The sequence below is a fragment of the Podarcis pityusensis genome (assembly GCF_964106645.2).
Source record: "Podarcis pityusensis genome assembly, chromosome: 7".
NCBI lineage: Eukaryota > Metazoa > Chordata > Lepidosauria > Squamata > Lacertidae > Podarcis > Podarcis pityusensis.
In genome coordinates, this window is record NC_138031.1 from 75801740 (window position 1) to 75826106 (window position 24367).

General features: G+C 40.7%; 1 protein-coding gene across 7 annotated transcripts in view; it reads left to right on the forward strand.

Annotated features, from left to right (window-relative positions):
- Positions 1-24367, forward strand: part of CDH18 (cadherin 18) — a 646256-nt gene that overhangs the window by 570097 nt on the left and 51792 nt on the right. For all 7 annotated transcript variants that reach the window (XM_081014758.1, XM_081014761.1, XM_081014759.1 and 4 more), the window contains 2 exons: positions 14796-14963; positions 22051-22238. In XM_081014758.1, the coding sequence (XP_080870884.1) occupies positions 14796-14963; positions 22051-22238 (356 nt within the window). The remainder of the gene's footprint in view (positions 1-14795; positions 14964-22050; positions 22239-24367) is intronic.

Below are 24367 nucleotides of genomic sequence, written 5' to 3' on the forward strand. Positions count from 1 at the left end.
CATGTGCAAATGGGTTTAAATACCTACTAGGTCCATAAATTGCCATATAGCATATATTCAACACAAAAAAACAAAACAAAAAACAGCGACAATTTGTTGTTGACAAAGGACAGCTGGGCATCTAAAGGGCCCCATTACCTTCCGTAGCTTAGGGCCTCATCAAACCTAAATCCGGCCCTGATCATGATGATGAATATAGCAGGCAGAATGTGTGCTTAGTTAACTGATGAAACAGGTTGCAATAGTCCAATTTAGATGTTCCGATATCGTATCCGTACCTTTGCATGTTGAACAGAAATGTCTAAAGCAGGATTGTAAGACCATTCAGCTGAATGTGATTTCAGTATTCCTCATGATCAGGGCCCTGTGAAATCAGAATTGGAAGGATTGTCAACAGTGCTATTTTAAGTCAAATAAACAAGGAATATTCAGTGTTATGTTGGAGGGGATGCCAGGAAACTGGGACTTATGTTCACATGTGGTGCTGGTGTAAATATGTACAAATTTGTCGGCAAAAGGTGTTTAAGGAGATAACAGAAATCACTGGGTTAAAGCTGACCAAAAGTCCAGAGGTAGCATTATTATCAATTTACAATGGGGTGGAAGGTTCGCAGGCTATGAAGGACTTGCTCACAAATTTATTGACAGCTGCATAAATTATGATACCTAGGAAGTGGAAGGGGCAAGCAGAATATAAAATGGAAGAATGCTATAAAGAGGTGTGGGATATAGCTATTAACGATAAATTAACATGTGCTATTAAGGTAAGATAGGGAATATGCAGGAGAAATGGTTTTGAGGAGATATGGTATTTGTAGAATTTGTACTGTTAAAACGGAAAGGGGTCAAAGCATCGCAAGAGGTGTTGAAATTTTGGGAGGTTAGATAGTTTGAATGGAATGGTCTCGATGGGGTGCACATTTTTATTTTTTATTATTATAACTTTGTTAAAAAATTAAAATAAAATAAAATATTGCTAGACAAATGCTGACTAAAATCTGAGGGAAAAGTCAGGCTCTCTCCCAGAATCATTCCCGGCCCCCTCACCTGTCAGTTTCCCTCCTATCCCTTTCCTCACAACTTTCCAACTTATATATATGTAAGGCTGCTATCAGAAAAGGAAGGAAAGGAGATTTAAAAAATGGCACTTGACTCAAGTAGGGGGGAGAGTTTTGACTAAAAGTTTTATGAGTCAATGTTTTGTCTATGAAGTAAATAATGAAATCCAGGTCAAGGCAGAGTACTGTTTCATTATTTTCAACTACCTGTGCCAAATAACAGAAGTTTTGAGGCATCTAATCATAGCCTGCATTTTTATCAAGGCTTATAGTTTGATTAGGGTCTGTATTTTAAAATGAGCTTAAAGATTTTCAAATGTTTTATGCCAGGCAGAAGACCAGCTGCCTAAGTACTTTGGCAAGATGTTTATCCTCCTGGACAAGGGGGCCCCCTGATTTATAGCAGAAAACAATTCTCAAAGTCGTAAAAAGGGAATTACAGGCTGAGAGCAAGGTTACACCACCCTACATAATTAAGAGTTGGTAAATAGTAAAATCATTAAACTTGAGCCATATCTTTCTAAGGTTAAAGGCCAAGAGCAAATTGAAAAGAAAGCAACTGGCTGGAGAAGTGTAAACAGAAGAAGAGGCTTCTTTCCTATTTTATTTTGAGGCTGTAAACTGATTCCTTCCTGTTACTTTGAGAAGGTTTATTCTTCTAAAAAGCTATCTATGATAATGTATGAAATATACTGGCTTAAATGTAATTATGCAAAGGATCTAGAAAGAAAGAAATGTTAAATTCTTATTTCATAGAGTCATATTGCTGTAGGAGACCAGAGGGGCAAACGAGCCCAGCCCCCTGCCAGACAGGAGACGCCATCGAGCACTCCTGATATATGGTTGTCAGGCCTTTGTTTAAAGACCTTCAAAAAGGAGATCTTTCATTGATGATGCATGAGAATGTGAACCCAAGATCTCTGACATCTGTTTAAGATAAAAATTTAAAATTATTAACCATCTGTTTTGGAGGGCAATAGGGCAAGGAGGGCAAGAGGTGAGCTGGTAATTAAGGTTCCTTGTTGAGACAAATGTAAGATATATGACTACTTATTTGTCATTTATAGATAGAAGAATATATAGCTTTTTGTATCCCATAAAAGGCAATAGGAAATGGGTGTATCTTTTAGGATTGGTTATAGCAATCAGCCAATAGGAAATTCAACCAGGCTGATTGGACAGAGGCAGCCAAAGGAGGAGCAAGGGGGCTGGACTGAGGGAATATAAGTGCTGGCCATAATGGCAGGAGACCAGGCCAGAGCTTGGTAACCATATACCACTGTGCCTCTCATTTATTTGTCTGACAAATAAATTATTATTTTAATTTCTCTATTGCTGCGTTGAATATTTCATTCCAGCTAAGCGTTAACCACAAGCAGGGTGCTACAGTTTCATTTATGGGAAACTCTCCATACTTTCAAGGAGTCCTCCGAAATTGAAGAAGAACCCTTTTTCAATGACTCTCATCAAACTGTCATGTCCACTCTGATTGTGATACACACACACACACACACACACACACACACACATATGGGGTGGGGGAAGAGACAGGGAGAATACAGATCAGAGTATCACAGCATAGGATAAGGAGATTTATATCCCAAATTCCCTTGCTTGTGCATCTATAAGTTACTGGCATTTAGGTACTTAAGAGCCTGATGACTAGTTTTATATTTGTAAAAGTGTTCCTGAAGCTTTATGTGAGCACCTGGCTTTTCAGTAATGGGTTGCCTTTCCCTGCTGGATGCTACACTGACGTTTCCTAATTTATCCAGATTTTGGGGGTTGAGGGGTTGGCTGCTGTTGCTTTGGCAGTGGAAATGTTCACTTGCTACAGGACAATAATATACCATCTGCACAGGAGGTCTATACACCCAGTGCATAAAAGTCTCTGCAAGAAGAGGATTGCAAGTGATGGTTTGGAGCCGGTTAGCCTTCTAGTGCTTTGCTGTTTGACAGATTTGCACCTGCATGCTCTTGTCTGAATTATCTCTGTTTTTACTATCAGCGGCTCAGTCTTTGTAGGTGGAGGAATGCACTTAATGAGTTGGAAAATGATTTCAGTGTTGCTCAACAGCTGTATGTAGGAATGGGGGGGGGGATTTAGTTATCTGCACTCAGCTATCACTGCCATGAAAAGTGTGAAATACAGGCACTGCTGCAGACTGCAAAAATGAAATATCAAATTGGCCATAATGTGCACTAGGCTAGTTAAAAGCTCTGAAATGTGGAGCCAGCAACACACATTTCCCTTCTCTTTTTATTGTCATCTTAAAGCATAAAGCTCCATGGTTTGCTGCTCAAGACACTGCCAGTATATGTTTCCATGTGTTCCCTCTGTTCTTTGTGTGTTCTTTCAAAGAAAGAATGGAAAATCATTATTATTTTGGTGGTGGCTGCTTTAGAAAATAAACAGAAGTCTGCTCACAGGTCCTTATAATATCAGTGGAAACAGTTAGTCCTGGCGAGTATTAACCACTTTCAATTTAACCTGAGGACTGTCATTTGTTTAGTTTAATTTTAATTTTAATTTATTTGAATTAATTTTGGGGTGCATTTTAATCGATTGATTGCTTGTTTTTATGTATATTGTGTTATTGATATGATGTTAGCCGTTCTGAGCCCAGCTCTGGCAGGGGAGGGCGGGATACAAATAAATTATTATTATTATTATTATTATTATTATTATTATTATTAAATGACTCATCATGAAATGTCAGGAGCTCTTATAAAATCCATGAGAGTATCCTGCGCTGTCACCATCTGAACATCTTTTTTTCCCTCCTTCCCATATTATTTTTAGTTTTCCTGAGCCTACTCTCTTTGCTGTAGTACCTCTTTCACCCTCCCAGGAGGTTCAAATTTGCTTTTGCTTACATTATGCTTGTATTATGTGGGTTTTTTTTAAATTAAACCTACAGATGCTATTAAGAAGTAAGCCTAGTTGCCTTCAATGGGATTTGCTTGCGGATACAAATATGTAGGATTGCATCCTTGAAACATACCCATGGTTAATTTTAGCATTGGAGAGGGAACCCACCCACTTGGTCATTATTGACATCAATGACTTTACCTCAACACAGGCAGGTGGGATAGCAATCCAATAAATAAATAAAATAAACACAAATCAGACACATACTCAAAAAGCTACAGATGCTAAGATTATAAAACCTCAGTATATTTATTTGATCAGGTTACTGTAAAAAAGTTGATTTGGAAGTCTTACCATGGTTCCATATGGTTGTATCCACAAAATTATATTCAAAGTGTAAATATTGAAATTAATAAAGCCAAATTAGTCATGTTCTCTAACTAGTATTGGACAGAGTTCTAGTCTTCACTAGAACTAGTATTGGGCAAAATCTGTAAACCAAACAACATGAACCCAACTGTACAGGGGGGAAAACCAAGTTAATCCCTCGTCTCTACACTAGTATTCATCGAGTGTCCCAGACTTATTTGTGCATATGGGGGAACTTTTTTTTTTTTTTGCGCCACCACAATTTTATTTAACATTAACAAATAAATAAAAATCCAACTCCATTTCCTATTAGTCACCTAGAAGCTGATTGCTTGAGGGAACTTACAAATACAATAAACCAATAGTTACCCTCACTATGAAATACAGTGGTTCCTTGGGTTAAGTACTTAATTCGTTCCGGAGGTCTGTACTTAACATGAAACTGTTCTTAACCTGACGCACCACTTTAGCTAATGGGGCCTCCCACTGCCGCTGCGCCGCCGGAGCATGATTTCTGTTCTTATCCTGAAGCAAAGTTCTTATCCTGAAGCACTATTTCTGGGTTAGCAGAGTCTGTAACCTGAAGCGTATGTAACCTGAAGCGTATGTAGCCCGAGGTACCACTGTAATGCAATACAGCTACTTGCTGACTAGGGGAAAATGCCCTCACTTGCTCTTCTGCCTTTAACATCAGTTTCTTATGCAGAAATCAGCAGTCATTGATTTCCGTGGCACAAACCTAAGTTTTATTGCCTGCAAGTGGTTGCAGATCAGGCTGTAGGTAATGTCGCTGGAGAAGTGGTGAGTAGAAAAGTTGCCAACTTTGCCTAGCTATATCACAGGAGTGGCTGCCCTGCAGCTCTTTGGAAGTTGCCAGCCTCAAGATCCTGTCATTCCCAGCCAGCATGGTCGATGGTCAGGGGTGATGGGAACTGTAGCCCAGCAAAATCTGGGTTGCTACCGGTTAGCAACCCCTACTTGCTCACCACCAGGGATGCCAACTTGAATTAAATATGGGGGAGCAGGTAAGCCTCGCCCTGAAAAATTGATCACATTACATGGTGCTCTCTCTCTCTCTCTCACCATTTCAATAGCAATGCCCATCAACTAGGGGCGGGGTTTGCACCCTCAAATGTTTTATTTGGGGGGCTGAAGGTACCTTGGCCCTAGGAGTTGGCTCCTATGGTCAGCAGTGCATTTAGTAGTAGACTAACTTTCCTTTATAGTGCTAGTGGTATCAGGCACCTAAACCAACAATAATTGAATTTAATGATGATATTGTTGGGATTTCAGTTCCCACCAGCTGCGAGCAGGCAGCTACATTGTTGACATCATGTGATGTCTCTGAGCGTGAGACAGGAAGTCTCAGCCAGTTCTCATTGTAACCAGGGAGTTACTGTGAGTTGCTATCGCTTCTGGGTCAAAGCTTGAGTCGAGTCGGAGACTCTTGTGTTATGCTGCTCAGGAGAGCAGTCATGCTTGTACAGTCTTAATAAAGTAGTGAGTAGACTATGGACTGTCTCTTTCTTCTGTGATGGATTGGCAGGAGAAAGCGAGTGTGCTCCTCTCAGGAGGGAGGGGGCGCTTATCACCGGTCTCTCTGGACTGAGGGAGAATTCCAGCCAGAGAATGACCACAGGAGAGAAGCCCCGGTGTCTTGGGAAGTTGGCACCCTTCACCAGGGGCATTTTTCCAACAGATATAGCCACCAAATATTCTGGAATCCACTTCCAGTTATATTTCTGGATGTCCAGGGAATTTCTGGGTGTTTGGGGAAGTTTTTAACGTCTGACATTTTAATGTATTTTTAATATTTTGTTGGAAGCCGCCCAGAGTGGCTAGGGAAACCTAGCCAGATGTGCGGGGTACAAATAAATTATTATTATTATTATTATTATTATTATTATTATTATTATTATTCATCTTTCCCCTCACACTTTTACATTTACCCACCCTTAACAAACTACAGCACCCTTAACAAACTACAGTTCTCAGGATCTTTGGGGAAACTCATATGTTCTAAATCTGTTTTGAATGCGCTGTAAATGTACAGTGTGGATCTACCTCACATTGTGTCAGGACAAGGTGGTTTTTGTCAACCTTTCATAATAGGCACAAATGTAAGCTCATGACATAAAGCTTAGCAAGTCTGGAAGGCAAGACTTAAACTATATCAGAGGATTACTAGTTCAGGCAGACACATTCAGATTCTAAAGTGGACACTGTATTTCCCCTGGATATAAAAATAGGCAGTCCTTCTTTCTCTTGATATATGTCTTTGTGCTATTCCAATTGTAAAAAGCAAAGGAAGAGACTAGCAAATGTCCATTATCATTAACTAGAGGGTGCTCTTTTTCTCTTGTATAAAAATCTTTAAAAGCACACAGAGTGTACTGGGAGGCCTCAAATTTGCTGCAGAATTATGGGGGGGGGGATTTGGGGGGAAAATAATAAATGCCTCCTAAATGATCACTTGGCACAAAACCAGTTCAGCAAGGAAAGGGGATTTTTTTAAAAAAATTGGTAAGAACGTTTCCCTCCACTGTGCTATATTACTTCACATTGTGCAACTCAACCACAGCATTTTTACATGAGAAGGGATTTAACATGTCTGAATTATGAATTCCACATCATTTAAGCTTATTTTACTTGAAGGCACATATCTGGCGGGAAAGCAATATTAGACCATAATTCACTGAGTGACTCTTAGCTTTTTAATTAAATGAATAATTAAAAAAATGAAAACACATTATATGAAAAAACCGCAGACTCCAGTTTACAGTTGAGCATGCACTGCAGAACCATTTCTTTGATATGTTCTTTTCAATTCTGTATTTATGACATGTAGTTCTGTGATAACTGTCAGTTTTGTGTGGTTAAGACACACACGTGCATGCAATCCTGAAGTAAAGAGGACTTCCAGACAAGAAGAACAAAATGGAGCTTTGTTGTCTTTTGTAAGGCTGACAGTTAGAAAAAGTTGTTAGCAGGGGGAATGGTGTGGCAATTGTTCAAAGATCGTAACAGTCGGTTTTTACAAAGTCATTTTCTCCAAGTAGTACAATGCCATCATCCTGATGAAAAGGAAAGGAAAAAACACCTATAGCAAAGAATGTATTGTGAGCAAGATCGCACACCTGCAAATCATTTTCAATGGAACCTAACATTTTGGCAAGTTATCCCTTCTCTCCTCTCAGTGAAAAACAAACGTATACAAGAAATGAAACCATCAGATGTTCTTCCATATAGTACAGTATTCTTTGAGAAGGCAAGTTCTTAGGATGATTGCTATGGATGTGGGTTCAAATAAAGTTTAATGAGAAGGGTAAGACCATGGGCGAGTCAATCTGCCAAGGCAGATTCACACATTATGAATTCCCCACAGCTAAATTCCTTTTATTCCCCTCCAACCCCTGGGTTTCAGTTTTCCCCTCTGTATGTAGTGAATTTTTCTTCCTTTACCTTACCATATTTTGTTTAAAATACCCATGCTTTTGAATGTTATGAAAAGTCCATCTGTAAATATATAATGATGTTGGAGTGTCGTGTTTGCAACTATCAGTGGGTTTTTTCAAATTTCAAATATCAAATTTCTGCAGCTGTCTTTCCATTAGAAGGGAGGAGAAAATATTTATAGGAGGGAAATAAATGTTGGCAACAGGATGAAAGTCTGTTTTCAGTGTCAGGAAGGATGAATTTCACCTGGACACTTGAATGAAAAAGGTCAGAACTTTGGGAAATGAGCATTATTGAGGAGATAATAATGCAAGGGATCCCAGGAGGGAGTGTGAGGCTGAATTGTGTATATATACATAAATTAAGTGGAAATGAGTAAGATAATTTGGTTGCAGGACTCTTTACAGTGCAGTTAGTTTCAATTTAAAATATTTTCTTAAAATTCAAGGCTTCCAGAGACCTCATTTCTTTGCAATTTCCGCATGAAAAAAATGCATCACTCACAGCATAATAGTCTATTCATGTCCTTCTGCAAAATATGCTTGTCTCACCATTTAAATATCTGAAGATTTAGAGGATATTTATGGATCACTTTTCAAGTGATGAATGACCACTTCAGAAGGATAATAAATGTCTCTTCTTCAGTCATTTTTCTGCAAATGGCTTCCACAAAGCAGTTCATAAAAATAAAGTTGCAAATTCCTAAGTGATAGCATATTAATGGAATGGATCACTGTTCAAAGACTTCCTTTGTGTGCCAGAATGACAATTGCAGCTGAATTCCATACGGTTGTATCTGACTTAAGTCATACCTGGAGAAGAGCCATTGAAATCAATGAGCTTCCTCTGAGTTTGGCTTAGCTAGATGCAACCCATTCTTTCTAGCATTTGTTGGTGAGATGGTGATCATGCCTTCAGCAGAATCCCCTGGAATCAATATCAGGGTGTCATCAAAAACTGTCACATCATAGAGTTGTTCTAGTTGTTCTAATTTACTTTCTCACATCAGTGGTGAGCTGGGAGGACTTTATCCCATAAAAGGTTGTGGCAGTGATGTTGGCAACAGGTGGGCATGGCTTTGCAACTCTGCTTCCAATCTAGAGGCCCCCCCTCACCTTGCCCTGTTCTAATAAGTACAACATTGCCACCACATGGAGGAAGCCACTTCCTTTGCCTTCCTCAACCACACAAAAAAAAGTTATCACCAGTGACTGAAGAAGAACTCATCCAAAGTTATCTAACTTTGGAGATCACTGAGCCCAAAATATGCACTTTTTTGAGGGGCATGCTCTCATGGTGCCTCAAAACACAGTGTCTGAAATGGCCACCATGCTATCACGGGTGTCAGGGGCTGGTCTGAATCGGATGCCAGAGACTGGTCTGTCTCTGAAGATGGGGGAATGCAGTCACAGACAGAACAGCCTCTAACAGAGGAAGAAGAGGAGGATCTGCACCCCCCTTCCTTCGACATTCCCAGAAGCAGATTCAGAGGCCACACAGTCGGGGGAAGAAGTAGACAGCTTTGAGATAGTAGCTAGGCAACCAGGAGGGAGGGAGCGTTTGGGGGATTCTTCAATCGAGAGTGGCAGGGAAATCCCTCTCTCCCCTCAAACTTGGAGTACTGAAGGGGTTAAAGAACAGCAGAAGCACAGGGAAGGGACAGGTGGCCGTTGGCGGGCTTCTTGCTGTGGAAGGGGAGGGGATTCAGAGTAAGCAACTGACATCCTGATAGAGGGTGGTCCGATGCTGCTCTCAGTATTTTGTTGTAAATAAAATGGACTATAAACCTTCCCGAGGTTCATTAATTCTTATTGGAAGCTCCCAGAGAGATTGGGAGCTCCCGTGCCTGCCAGCATATCTGACAGCAGGGGAAAATGGGATGTTCTGGTTTTCCCGGAAACATTCGGTGTATGGGATTTAGGGGAGTACAAACAATTCAGTTGCACTGGGCATAGAACCTTGGGGACACCACTTGGGATGCCATAGCTATGATTTAAAATGGAGTGGAAGTGATGACAAACCTAGACAGCATCTTAAAAAGCAGTGACATCACCTTGCCAACAAAGGTCTGTATAGTTAAAGCTATGGTTTTCCCAGTAGTGATGTTTGGAAGTGAGAGCTGGACCATAAAGAAGGCTGATCGCTGAAGAATTGATGGTTTAATTATAGTGCTGGAGGAGACTCTTGAGAGTCCTATGGACTGCAAGAAGATCAAACCTATCCATTCTGAAGGAAATCAGCCCTGAGTGCTCACTGGAAGGACAGATCCTGAAGCTGAGGCTCCAATACTTTGGCCACCTCATGAGTAGAGAAGACTCCCTGGGAAAGACCCTGATGTAAGGAAAGATTGAGGGCACAAGGAGAAGGAGACGACAGAGGACGAGATGGTTGGACAGTGTTCTTGAAGCTACCAACATGAGTTTGACCAAAATGCAGGAGGCAGTGGAAGACTGTAGGAGGCAGTGGGAGTGCCTGGCGTGCTCTGGTCCATGTGGTCAGGAAGAGTCGGACATGACTAAATGACTAAACAAGAACAACAACAAGCACAAGATGGAGAGGTGGTCTATCAGCCTAAAAAACCATTCTGTTGTTAAAGGTCTTTCTGTTTGGCATGTAGTCCAGCCAGGCAAGAAGATTTCAGAAAGAATGGAACACTTATCTGAGGCAGTGTTGGATTGTGGGTATCCCTTAGTCACTGTTGTTAGGCATGGCCTGAGGGCGCTGGGAGGTGCTCTTTAGCCTGACGGACACATTGGGGTGAACGTTGGTCAACTTGTTACATTGGTTGAATCTGACTAGTTAATTCATTTTGCAGATCCTCAAGTTGTTATACTTAATATAACCTGTTTATCCACATTTGGTTGTCGTGACTCTTCCATTCTGGTGTGCTGGCAACATGCAAATTACTGTATCTTAAAACCTATGTTAGAAAAAAAAGACCATTTTCTTTTCTAGCAATATCATCCACATATCATTGAAACACAGAATGTCTGTTTTCAATAAATTTTATATTGTATTGACCTTTCAGATAAACCTTTATCTTCCGAGCAACCATTATTTAACTTTCTGGTCAATAAATCTTGATTGAATGCCAACAAAGTCAATAGCTAACCATTATATAACTTTATAGACAAAGATGTTGGCAAAGCTGGATATTTAAAGATCATAATACAGTATTGGTAAAGATACTCATCATAGGCTCCTTGGAAGGATTTTCAGTCAGTTCTCTTCATATAAACTTTCAGCATCTTCTTGATGTCAAAAGCACCTGCCTGCTCAATACAAAACAATAAAGAAAACAGCAAATAACAAAAAAAAAATTCACACCAGTTGTCAGCTCAGTTGGCCATTTGTCAAGCGAGTAGACAATAAATCATCAGATGGAGTAGTAAAATTGTTCATCTTATCTTCTTTTTCTAGAGTGGCATATTGTGCTATTTGATGAAATGGCTTTAATCAAAGTTTGATCTGTTGCTAACTCTGTTATAAAATTTCCTACCAAAAGATGAAGAAGCACTCCATGTGAGATGAAATTTTGTGGCCTTCTCAGTCTTTCAGGTGACAAACTCATACTTGGAAGAAAAGCCTCAGGCCCAGGAATTGTTTGCTGCTATAGAGATCCAGGGTTGTTTCACATGGAGGTCGCAGAGGTATTAGAGATGCCACCAAATTTTGTCTGAACCACAGTTTGAAGGCAAATCTGGAGACCATTACTGGGATGAAATATCAGCTGTATGTTGCTGAAACAGATAAAAACAGTTTCAGTAAGAATAGCAACATTTCTCAAGGGAAAAGAGGGTGTTCACACGCTGCTATCTCTGCATATCTGATACACCAGAAAGATGGCATCACACTTTTACTATGTTGCAGACTATTTTAAAAAAAGTTTTATGTAATGGGATTTAAGCTATTGTTGTTTTCTAATTCCTGTTGAATTCTTCAGTCCTCTAGACCAGTGTTTCTCAACCTTCCTTTGTTTCCTTCCTGTGGTGTCCCTGTCCTACTAGTAGAAAGGTAGCTATTTTTCTTGTAAATAAAACATGTTTTATTTTTCATTTTTTAAATGATTATATAAATTATATAATTTCACCTGTGGTCCCTTTGAAATATCCGGGGGAGGGGGGCACAGGGGACCATATGGCCCCTGTTGAGAAACACTGTTCTAAACAATTGCCTTAGGAGTAAATTGAACTCAATGGGATTTATTTACTATTGGATTAATAATAATAATAATAATAATAATAATAATACCTCGTCCATCTGGCTGGGTTTCCCCAGCTACTCTGGACTTTAAAACTTTTTAAACTTTAAAAACTTCCCTAAACAGAGTTGCCTTCAGATGTCTTCTAGAAGTCAGATAGTTGTTTATTTCCTTGACATCTGGTGGGAGGGTGTTCCACAGGGTGGCGCCACTACCAAGAAGGCCCTCTGCCTGGTTCCCTGTAGCCTCACTTCTCGCAGTGAGAGAAAGGCCCTTGAAGCTGGACCTCAGTGTCCGGGGTAAACGATGGAGGTAGAGATGCTCCTTCAGGTATACTGGGCCGAGGCCGTTTAGACATGCCTAAGATTGTTCATATGGGAACAAATCCAGTGTCATCAACGCTATGCTTAGAAACCTAAATAGTTCTGGGACCAATGTGTGTGATTACATAAAAGTAATTAAATATTGGGCTTAATCCAGAGTGTGAGTGTGGAATCATTGAAGAGCCTCACAAATCTATCACAGTTAGACAATATTCCATGGATCTGTCAAGAAGCAATATTGGATTACTGGACAATCATGGTAGATGTTTGAGGCTAGCACCAGTGCTACTAATGGCATGGACTGAGAATTCACCTTTCCACATATTTAGACATAAATATGTTGTTATGTTCAGGAGATTGAGATTTAATTGAACATGATACAAGTATAAATTGTAAGTCTTGGTACATATAACTAAAGGCCTTGGGGGATATTGGTAAGTGTACAAGTTTGTTTTTACTCCCTTCCTGTTGGACTGATTTCTTGAGTGCTATAATGTATGCAGAAATTGTGCCTCGATGATGTGCCCTACTTTTCAAGGAGTATATTTAACAGTAATACAGCAGGAGATGAATGTGGATTCCCACATCCTTGAGAAAGCTCCTTATTAAATGAAACTAAGAGAGCATTTCCTGGAGAACCCAGAAGTGTTTGGGTAAATGATGTCTGCCATCTGAAGATAATTTTCTTTTGTCTGGGGGGGGGGGGAGGTAGTCCCTCTGTTGAAGAAAACTTTTTATGGCATCAGTCTCTTGGTCACCATTAGGGTGAGTAGAATCCATTTTTGCTGTCCTGTTATCAATTTCCATACAATGGATATACCACAACAACAAATCTTTATTATGGTTGTAGACCAGCTTAAGGAGGGAGGGGTATGATCATTTAAAATCTAAAAAAAGTTAAAACAGAAAGTATATACAATCATACCTTGGAGGTCAAACAGCCTAGTTCCGGTTTTTGAATGTTCTTTTGGAAGCCGAACGTCTGACGGGGCTTCCGCAGATTTCAATTGGCTGCAGGAGCTTCCTGCAGCCAATCAGAACTTGCGCTTTGGTTTTCGAAGGTTTTGGAAGTTGAACAGACTTCTGGATCGGATTCCATTCGACTTCCAAGGTACGACTGTACAAAAGTCTATAAGAATCCAAAATAAATCTAAAAGAAGGGTTAGGAAGATTGGACAACAGTGAAAGAGCGTAAAAGGTTAGTATATATAAGACAATAGCTATCAATCTAATACGAGTGCTCATTATATCTAGTTTGTGGCACAGGTCATCATCTGAGAAATTTTGAGTGCTACTGTGCAGAATCTGGCAACGTTGTATGTTGTAGCAGGATTGGTATCTGAAAGCAGTAGGGAGGTATAGAATTGTCTTGTGTGCCCTGGGTAGTTATGCAGTAATGGTAAGATGAGGCTAGTATGAATGTCTCTGTAATAAAGACACTGGAGAAGCACATGCTCTATTGTTTCTATTTGGAATGGGTATATAGTCCAAGCTATTGGGATGTTTAGCAACATCAAAGGTTGCCCATTCATTCAGATGAGTATCCTGGCAAGGTGTTGGGGCCCCCTGTCAGCTGCCAGAGGGGGTCAAGTGCTGATGCTGGACCTATATGCAAAAATGGCTTGAAAGTCTGGTGTACAAAGTTGGTTGCTGAGCCCAATTTTCTGTATGAACAATTGCAAAATTCAGCTGTCCTGAACTCCTAGGTAAATGTGCATAGGAATGAAGTCTCAGGTAAGAATGTATACATTAGAATTATATGTAGCTTTTCAGTATATGAAGTAATGTTGCGCTGAAGCCCACTGACTTTGAGCTTTCCTAAAAAGGTCATCATGCGTTGGCATCGCTTTCACAATTTACATAATTACATAATTTCACAGAGTCATTCATGAGAATACAGCTACGTTATCAATGGCAAACAAAACATGCTCCCGTTTCCAAAATCAAATTTTCTTTTAAAGACCTCACACATAAGGCACAATATTGCATTCATTAATAATTCAATTAAGCTGCTGCTAAAGCAATTATATGCAGTGAAATGATATTCTTTTTTGGCATTGCATCTGGGGTTCTTTCTGCTTTGCATGGATCAGATCAACCATATATCCATACATTATACTTCTTTGTATCAGGGGTGTTTTTACTTTGGTGTTTTTTTAAAAAATAATTTCCACATACCCTCCAGCAAGCTGGCTATCAAATGCTACCCCATTTTCCTTTGAAGGCAACAGTGCAGTAGGGGTTGACATTTCTTCATAATGCCAATATGAGCCATTTCCCCTCTCCAACCGATGCAGTACAGGGGAGACTGAAAACTGGCTGAATGCAAAGCAAAATTTGTTAGAGATGGTGATTGTTTTTTCTAACATCAGGTTCTTCTAGGGTGTCATTCTGTAGGTGAGAGGAGCTGTGAGAGTATCTGTTCCTTTTATGCCTTTTAAAAAATTGAGAAATAATACTTCTCTTTTCCCCCTTCCTGCCTCTCCTCCTCCTTTTCCTTTTGTTAAACATCACAGGAGTCATCAGGACAGCCTTGCATAACATGGACAGAGAAGCCAGAGAACATTATTCGGTTGTCATTCAAGCCAAAGATATGGCAGGACAAGTTGGAGGGTTGTCTGGATCAACCACAGTCAATATCACGCTCACCGATGTCAACGACAATCCCCCCAGGTTCCCTCAGAGTATGTAAAGGTTTGATCTGATTTTTTTTCCTCCTGACTAAACCTTTGCCTGTAGTAATTAAGAGTTACATTCATTTCGAAGGTATTTGGTTAAGAAGCAGGATGAGCTGTGAATAATCAACAGAAAGCCAGTGTGGTGTAGTGGTTAAGAACAGTGGACTGGTAATCTGGTGAACCGGGTTCGATTCCCTGCTCCTCCACATGCAGCTGCTGGGTGACCTTGGGCTAGTCACACTTCTCTGAAGTCTCTCAGCCTGTTTGTTGTGGGAGAGGAAGGGAAAAGGAGATTGTTAGCCACTTTGAGACTCCTTAGGGTAGTGATAAAGCAGGATATCAAATCCAAACAGGTGAAATCAGCAAAGGGAAAGCTTGGGGAGGGAGAATATGTGACTACACTCATATTGTCCAGGCAGTTAGGATGGTGCAAACACACTGTTAGAGCCTATCTGAAATTCCTACCGGTGTGTTTGCATCGTACCAACCTCTCCAACTGCCACTCCTCTCCCTCCCAGTAAGCACCAGTGTTGCACCTACCAGAAAGCTAGTATAGCAGTTTTGCCACTACCCATCAAACTGCTTCTGGTTATCATTGACTAATTTCAATAATGAATGGTGTTCACAGTACAATTCAAAGGATGGTTACTCAGAAGGAAGGCCTACTAAATTCAATTGGCGTTACAAACTGGTGCAAGTGTTTGGAACTGCAGACAAGCGTGTGTTAATGACTAAAGAAGCATTATTTAGGCATTCTGAATTTTGCCTGCTCCATATCTTTCAAATACCAAGTGTGTGACCTTACTAAATTTCAGGCTGCAGATGTTTCTACAGGTAGATCATAAAGTTTTTGATCTGGCCTCCTTAGAGAATACTAAACGACTGATAGGACTTCATTTAAATGTTTAGTGTTCCAGATATTGATTTTCCTTCCTCGTATGAACAAATAAATACTCCATGCAGCAAGTTTCCAATGTACTTGAAACTAATTGCTCTTTATTTAAAAATAGCAAATGCTCTGCACCTTTTATTAAGGGCAAAGCTGGCTAGGAGTTGGAGAAGTTAGATGGTGAGTCTCTCAGCATGCTGACCCTGAACAATTTTCTCAGCTGGAAACTAGACTAGAGCAAGGTGGGGGAGACCAAAATAGATGCTTTTGGTGGCCGAAGTAGCTGGCTCAAGTAATAGATGAACAAAATCTGCTGGGATCCCTGCTTCCTGAATGACAATAACTAGTTGGACTATCCTGCCTAGCTCGAGGCAGAGACACTGGGTTATTTCAGGAGGGAAAACAAGTCCCTTCATAGAAAAATAGTGTTAAAAAATACAAGCCTCGGAGGACAGCATAGCATTTTACAATCTCCACTCTGCATGTGCTTGAGCCAGCGGTGAGTAGTGTCTGAAGGAGAAAGCATTCTGGGGGCAGGGTTTCTCTTTGGCGTGATACATTTTTGACAGTTTGGGACCTGTCCAAAGAAGATAGCTTTGTCACTTTAACATACCCTTTCAAATGGGTCTATATAGAAAGTATCAAATGTAGGGGACGGGAGGAATAGACAGGCAGAGTTCCACAATTGTGAGTATTAAATGTTGGCCTCGTTTGTACTTAATGCTAATCAAACGATCGTTTGGTATCTGCTGCATGGCAACCAAAGGACTAGGGAAGGAGTAAAGGAGCCATTATTTTGTGATTTGAGGACCCTCCCCCCATGCTTGGGGATAAGAAAATACACACGGACACAGATTTTAAGGTTGATGGGCTAGAAAAGGCCACAACTTTATTGATTACAGCATGTGAGAGGTATTGGCTTAGGCATTGGAAAAAAACACCAAAGATTGACTCTGCCCACAGGGTGGGGCGAGTCTAACAGGGGTTAACCACCAGTAGGGGGAGCCTGTTGATGCAAATAAAACTGTACGCTCTCCCCTGATGTCACCGGGGGTCGTGCCATGGCCCCCAGCCACAGCAGGGCATCGGTCGGGATCCACGACCACTGGATTCCTTTAACGGAATACCCATAAGGAAGGGATAGGCGATGGCCACACCCTGCCCTTCCATACACCAACCACAGATTCCAATGCCTAACCGCCACCCAAGCCCAAGAAAGGACTAGGGAAGGAGAAAAGGAGCCGTGATTTTCTAAATGCACACTTGCGCCTTCAGGCTAAGCGATAGTTTGACTCCATATTACATGCAAACCGAGCCACTGTCTTAAGCGAGTCAAAATGACAAGGTCCAGAAGGTTATAGAAAATACTGAAAAACATGACATACTTTATGGACAGTGTCAATGATGTTTATAACATTGTCACTCCATTCATGGGTTTTATTAGGGCTGCCTATGTCTGGCCAGGATTTCAAAGGCGGAATTTTAGGGCTTCCTTAAAAAATCTCAGCAAGCTTTGGGAGGTCCTGGTTTTTACTTTTTAAAATATGGCAACCCTAGTTTTATGCCTGAACATTTTTCTGAAGATCTTGCTGTGAGTTTAATAAATTTAAATTGCCTCATTATTATTTCTTGCCTGCTGTTCCGTTTTATTCCCATTGATGCACAGGGAAGCACACCTCACTGTCCCCTTGCCCATTCTTGTCATTCCTTTTCCTGATGTCCAGGCAACTTGAACCGCAGCTCCCAGTTTGCCCAGTCAAAACCACCAATAGTGACATGGGTAGTGTCCACCTGATCTGCCCATCCCACACAATTCCTGCCTTACGTCGTTATTAGAGCACTGTAAGATCAAGCCACATTGCTCTGCTAATGTATTAACAAGACCACAGTCTCAGAGGAATGAGGGAACAAGCTTTCGTGGCACACTCTTTAGTTTTGTAAATTACTTAGTTAATTAGTCTACAGCACTCTTTGACTGTGGGCCATTTGTCTTTATTATATTCAAAGGAAAAACAGGGGCATCATTTAGAGAGGAAAAGAGTCAGTCCCTCGCAGTGTTTGAGATACCAAGTGTTTATTCATTAGGAACACTCTTATCTTTGATCAGTTCACTATGTTGTTGTTGTTTTTTTACAACACTGTGTATTGTTAAAAAATAAATAAACTGTTCAGCAGTGCTTATAGCAGCTTACTATATTGCAATGCTTACAGCAGTGCTTACTACTATTGGTTGGTTTCACTCTTAGAGACACTCCTAGCAGATGGGGTGGAGTGGTATTTGTGGAGGCTTAGCCCAGTGCCTAGGGCCAAACCGTCACATCTGTAACGAATGAAGTTGTAGCCTTATTTGATCCCATAGAATCAACATTCTGTGTATTGTCTAATTCTTTAATCCCTAGGGAATGGAGTGGTCATGGGGCCCTGACACACAAGATATATTTCACCCTTCATCCGTAGATCTCAAGGCAGTTCACAGGATGAAAATACGAGATTAAAATACAAAGTACATAATCAAAACAAGAACAAGAACAAAACAAAACAATAACCTGCTTCCCCGCCCTGCCCCCAGTTTTAAAAAAATTGTCTTAACAAATTTACTTAAGGGGGGCTACTTGTAAATTCTAAGAAACCACAACCAGTATTGAGAAGCCTGTTTTAGTGGTTTTCTTCAAGGAAGTGTAATTTTCAAGCATGTGCCTTCTTTTAATAAGCATGGTCTTAAGTGATAGCCATTCGGTTAAACGCTTTGCTGAATTGAAGCTTGAAAGAATAAGTGGTGTAGTTTTTATGAAGATCTGCTGTATTCTTTATGCATGGCAATGAAGTCTATTTCCTACTTTAAGTGCACAGCTCACCACAAACTTAACTGTGGAGTCGTAACTGGAGCCTCCATAATTATTTTTTTATGTGAGCAGTTGCTGAATGAATGTTATGTGATCGCAAATGAGAAGACAGGCGGTCTGTGAAATTGAGAAGGGGAGGAACACTGTTAAGGAGACAAATTGTCTTCAGACGCAGTCTACACAGTGGAAATGTAGAGACGTTTGCAGCATATATCACTCTAGGCTCCACTAGCAAATCAGGGCACCCGTGAACAGCTAGTCTGGGGACTAATATGTGAGGGTTTCTCTCCTTTCATTAGAAAGCTTGTGGCAGGGGTTTCCAAAATGACCCCTCTTACCTTTCTGTGACCTCCAAAACCAACCTAGAAGAGATGTATACAGTGGTACCTCTAGATACGAATGGGATCCGTTCCGGAGCCCCGTTCGCACCTAGAGGTAAACCTAACTAGCGATGGTGTGTCTGTGCACATGTCGCTTTTCGATGCTTCTGCGCATGTGTGTGACATCATTTTGAGCGTCTGTGCATGCACAAGCGGTGAAACCCGGAAGTAACACGCTCCATTACTTCCGGGTTGCTGGGAAGCGCAACTCGAATGCGCTCAACTCGAAGCATATTTAACCTGAGCACAACTGTTTTGCCCTCAACCAGCCAGAGAATGTTAGCAGCCAAGATCCACACACAGGGAGAAGTCCTCATGGTCAAACCACATGTAACCTTCACTATAGCCCTATGGATGTATTACATGCATGTAGGGCATACCCATGTTGATGGTGGAACTGGTCACACTTTTAGTACTTCTCCCTGCCTTGAGGTCTTCTTTCTGTAAGAACCACATGTTGTGCAGAATGTCTGTGGAGAAATTCCCTCTTTGCAAGTAAGGGCTCTGTGCAATTGGGACACCCAGGTACATAGCTGCCTCAATCACAGAGATCCCTACATGTGAGCAAGTGCTGGCATGCTGAAATTTATCCACAGACAACTCATGGTTGCTGCAAGAAGAAAGCCCGATAAGATTGGGGGAGAAAATTGATTCAGTTCTCATTTAAAGGTGAGCCTATGTAAATCACACTGTCCAATACATGAATTGAAACACAACCATCCTTTAAATTTCACATGTCTCTGAATTTTGCACTGCAGTTATCCAACCAAGTAATTTGCACAAAAGTGCATGTACTAGGGTAAAGTGTGCAGAACAATGCACATATTGCTGAAAGTATTGAATGAAAAATTGTTATATTAGTGAAAATCAGTATTCAAAAAAATGCAAAATCACATAGAGAAATGTGTATATTAAGAGAACTTTGCAGTAAAATGCTGGTGAATTTTCATGAAGACATGAAAAACAAACAACCCCGGATGTGGAAATATATACTGAACTTTAGATTGGAAAATTGAGAAACAGATAGAGGCTGAAATAGACAGATTTGCCCTACATGTAAATAATTCAATCCGGAAATAGAAGTCCCCCATAACCAGAAACATTTTTTTAATCTGGTATTGAACTGGAATAAACTGTAGATGACTAACCCATACAGCCTTTATAGGAGAGTAACATAACAGGCCAAAATATGTCTAGGTAAGCCTGCCCAGGTATGAATAAGATTTTATTATTGCAAAAACGGTTGTAAATGATTTCTTCTTTTGTTGATTTTTCATGTTGCTTTGTCTTTATTTCACACGGTGTCCAATATTTTATTGAGATATTTGAACTGTTCCTACTTCATAAAGCAGGAGTAGGTTTCATATCTGGTCTGTGTGTCCTTTATCAGAGAAGCTTGGCTGAAATGTAGAGTTGTCATTTATTTTAACCCAGTTGATATTTTGCTTGCATATAGAGAGGGACACAAATACAGATAGATATTGTAGATATAGTATTCTGCACATAGCCCATCCTATATCTTTTACCAAACTGTGGGAGAAAAAGGTCATCAAGACTGTCAAAGACTACATTACCATTAATCTAATTTTGTTTATGAAAATCCGCTAAAAATGGAGGTGCTAAAAATGACATAACATATATGAAACTCATGGTTTTATACTATGCATGGCTGATTGTAAATTGCAGTGTATTCTAGGAGTTTTGCACCAAATACATCTGCATAGAACTGTAGTCTCTGGGAAAGGACAGTTATGGTGGTTTTCCACAAAGAGAGTATTCTGTGATACATCGCATATGTGTGTGTGTGTGTATGTGTGTGTGTGTGTGTGAGAGAGAGAGAGAGAGAGAGAGAGATGAGCACAACCTTTTTGCTGCTAATAATATATAGGTTTTCCTAAGGTTCATTCCTCTCCTATTCTTTTTGCAATATTTCCTATGGATATTAATTTTTTGAATAGTTATGTAATTATGCCCCCTCCTCATTTTCTCAAGATAGCATAAGTGAACTGAAAAGTGTTATCTCAGCTGCATTGCAAAAGCCATAGTAGCCATAATTGCACCTTTCTCAGCCCCATGGCTCTGGATAAGCTTTTATTTCTTTTTACATTAAGGTCGGCTGGTGGGGTGCATGAATGTTCATTTGAGATATAATCTGGTTTGGCTGAGTGCTATAAAGTTTTGAGTAGTAAAAGTTTCTCACAATTGCAAGACACATCATTGTGGGAGGAGGAGAATTCACTCCAGGCTTTTAAAATTGCTTAGCTTTTAACTCGGGGAAATTTACAGCCCTTGTTTCCTTGGCCATTTGGGAAGAGAGAATGAAGAGAGCACAAAAGTGTTATATTTTTCTCTTGCGGCTGAAAGATATACATGCTGCTACAGCTCTGAATGTCAAGCAATTCAGTGAAACAAAAGATTAGATCTTAGATGCTTTATGTTGATTTAAAATTTTGTTTGCTGTGTTTTAAATTACTTAACCTAGCACTTTCTTAACACCCAATTGATTAGCATTTCAGAACAGACAAAAGAAAGCACTTTTTCACACAGTACATAATGAACCAGTGGGATTCACTGCTACAAGATGTGGTGATGGCTAATATTTTAGATGACTTTAGATAGATCAATGGATTGTCAATAGCTGTTGGAACTGTGAATATCAATTTCAGAGAACGAACAACAGGAGTGTGCTTTTGCCTTCATGCTCTGTATCTTGAGTTTCCCATTCAGAATGCTATGCACTGATGATTTAATCTAGCAGAGTTCTTTTTAATATTCTTAATACTTTATTCCTGTCAGAGAGCAGTGCTTTTCATTCTGTGAGGAAAAGCTTTCATAGCTAGGCACCACAGTTTAGTGAAATAATATTTGGTGCATTTGCACTAAACTCGGCGATCATGTTCCCCGTTTAGAAGAGATGTTTGAGAATTTGAAGTATTATTGCAGCAGAATTGCTAGAAATGATGCCTGAATATATTTTCCAGAACATTATCAGCTGTATGTTCCTGAGTCGGCACAAGTTGGTTCTGCGGTAGGCAAGATCAAGGCAAATGATGCGGACATGGGGTCAAATGCAGACATGAAATACACGGTCATAAATGGGGATGGCTCCGGAGTGTTTTCCATATCCACTGACAGAGAAACACGAGAAGGGATTATTTCCTTGAAGAAGGTAAGCAAAGCCTTTAGAAAAGGCTCACACGTGATAGACATGAAATTCTCTTAGGGCTGTCATGGCACACAGCCTTAGGGCCAAACTGGAAATGACAGCAATAGTTCCATGCGTTTAAGCTCAGAGCTGCCTCCAAGTGTAAAAAGAGGAGCTGGGTTGAGCATACATTTTTAAATAGAGAAAGCAAACATTTGTAAGGACTGTGATTTGCCTCCCAAGTGCTTTTTTTCTTGAAAGCACTTTTATCTTCACACATGTTTCTTTTGCTTTCCAACTTCTGTGGTTTCAGTGCACAAAATATTCACACAAAATGCGTATTTTATCAGAAGATTCACCAAAAAATGTGCACTGTATATTGAAAGGTGCATACAAAGAAGCACACAAAAATCAATGGAGTGCAAGCAACAAGTTAGGGGATTCAAAAACGTGGAAATCTTTCTCCATTATGTGATAACCTCTTCACTGTTTATAATAATAAACAAGATGGTAGATTACTTCCTCTGCTTTTGCAAAAGACCCTTGTGGTCAGATGTGATTCCTAAGCATTTCTGGTCACTGGTTGATAATGCTCAGCGCCCCCCCCCCCCAGGCTTCGGGCTTAGCGCAGCTCTCTGCAAGCCGTGGGAGGGCTGAGCTCAGCACGCCCCAAGCTTTGGGCTTCACACAGCTTCCGCAGCCTAGGGAGCCCTGCGGGAGTTCCCACAGAGCTCCCTAGGCTGCGGATAGCAGCCCGCTGCCTGGAGCGGGGGGGCGCGCTGCAGCAGAGCACCCCACGCTTTGGGCAGACATCCGCAGCCTGTTGCCCAGAGCGCGGGGTGTGCTGAAGCCGCGGCTGGGGGGGAATAATTTTTTTTTTCTTTATTCCCCCCCAAAAAACCTAGGTGCGTCCTATGGGCCGGTACATCCTATAGGGCAAAAAATACGGTACTTCTGACTGAACAGCAGTGAACCTGAAATGGGAAGGAATCAGACATTCCTATGTTATCATTGGCTAAGCAGCAATCTGCTTTAATAAATGTGTGTTGATGTCATGGAAGCATGTATGTGTACAGGGGGTTATGTCAGAAATAATCAACTCCAGGTATCTCAGAGCAGGTCTCAAGACTTCCTAACAGCTTGTGCTGAGTGTGACCTATTTTGTTGTCATAACCGTGCAGTCTTTAACACAACAGTGGACAAAAGTGGACCTTCTGGTATACAATATGAAAGTGGCCATGGCTTCAGAGTCTCAGTAGGGCCATGATCTGTAAAGATGCAATGGACCTGTTTTTGAGATGTGTAAGGAGGATGTGATAAAGTACTGGTGCTGTGCTAAATGCAGACCATTCTTCAAAGGGTGAATGCTGCCTTTGGTCTTACATTATCAGAAGTGGGAAATGTCCATTTCCCTACCCCACATTTTGTCCTCGTGGCACAAACACCAAGAGACCGTTTTTGTATTGCCACATGAAATATAAAGTGAGGCAAATGACTGGCAGTCCAATCCTGTGTGTGTGTGTGCTCAAAAGTATGCCCTCTTGAGTTCAATGGTACTTACTCTCAGGTGAGCATATATAGGATTGTAGTCTTCAGTACAAAAGGGCATGTGGCAGTGCTGGGCTAATATTATACTTGGACTGCTGAAAATAAGCACTTCAGAAAAGTGCTTCAGAATTGCCTCTATGGGGGGGGGGGGAATTTAGACTAACCTTCCCTCACCCCACTGCAAAAACAACCCCACCCTCCTGTATACCACTTACCGGCATATCGAAACAATCATGGAAATGCATGATACAGAGGAATCTATTAGCATGCATATTCCTCCTTGATGTTTTATTATTCTGCATGCACCAAATTCAGTGCCATTCCACAGACTAGCTAGAATAAAAGGAATATATAAGCACTGGCCTCTCTTAGCCTTCTTTTCAACAGCGTCAAAGGGTATCCCGTAAAATATGCCAATATTAAGAAACAACACTACATAAACTGAACCACTTGGGCCTCAATGTGTTGTAAATGTTGATCCCATTGATAAAGCTGGTGGGAAACTAGAGAAACCTCTGAAAGATCTCATGATCTCGAAAGGCTGACCCAAGTTTTATATTTGTTCCTTTCTATCAGTGGCAAGAAACTCATTGAGTAACCTTCTA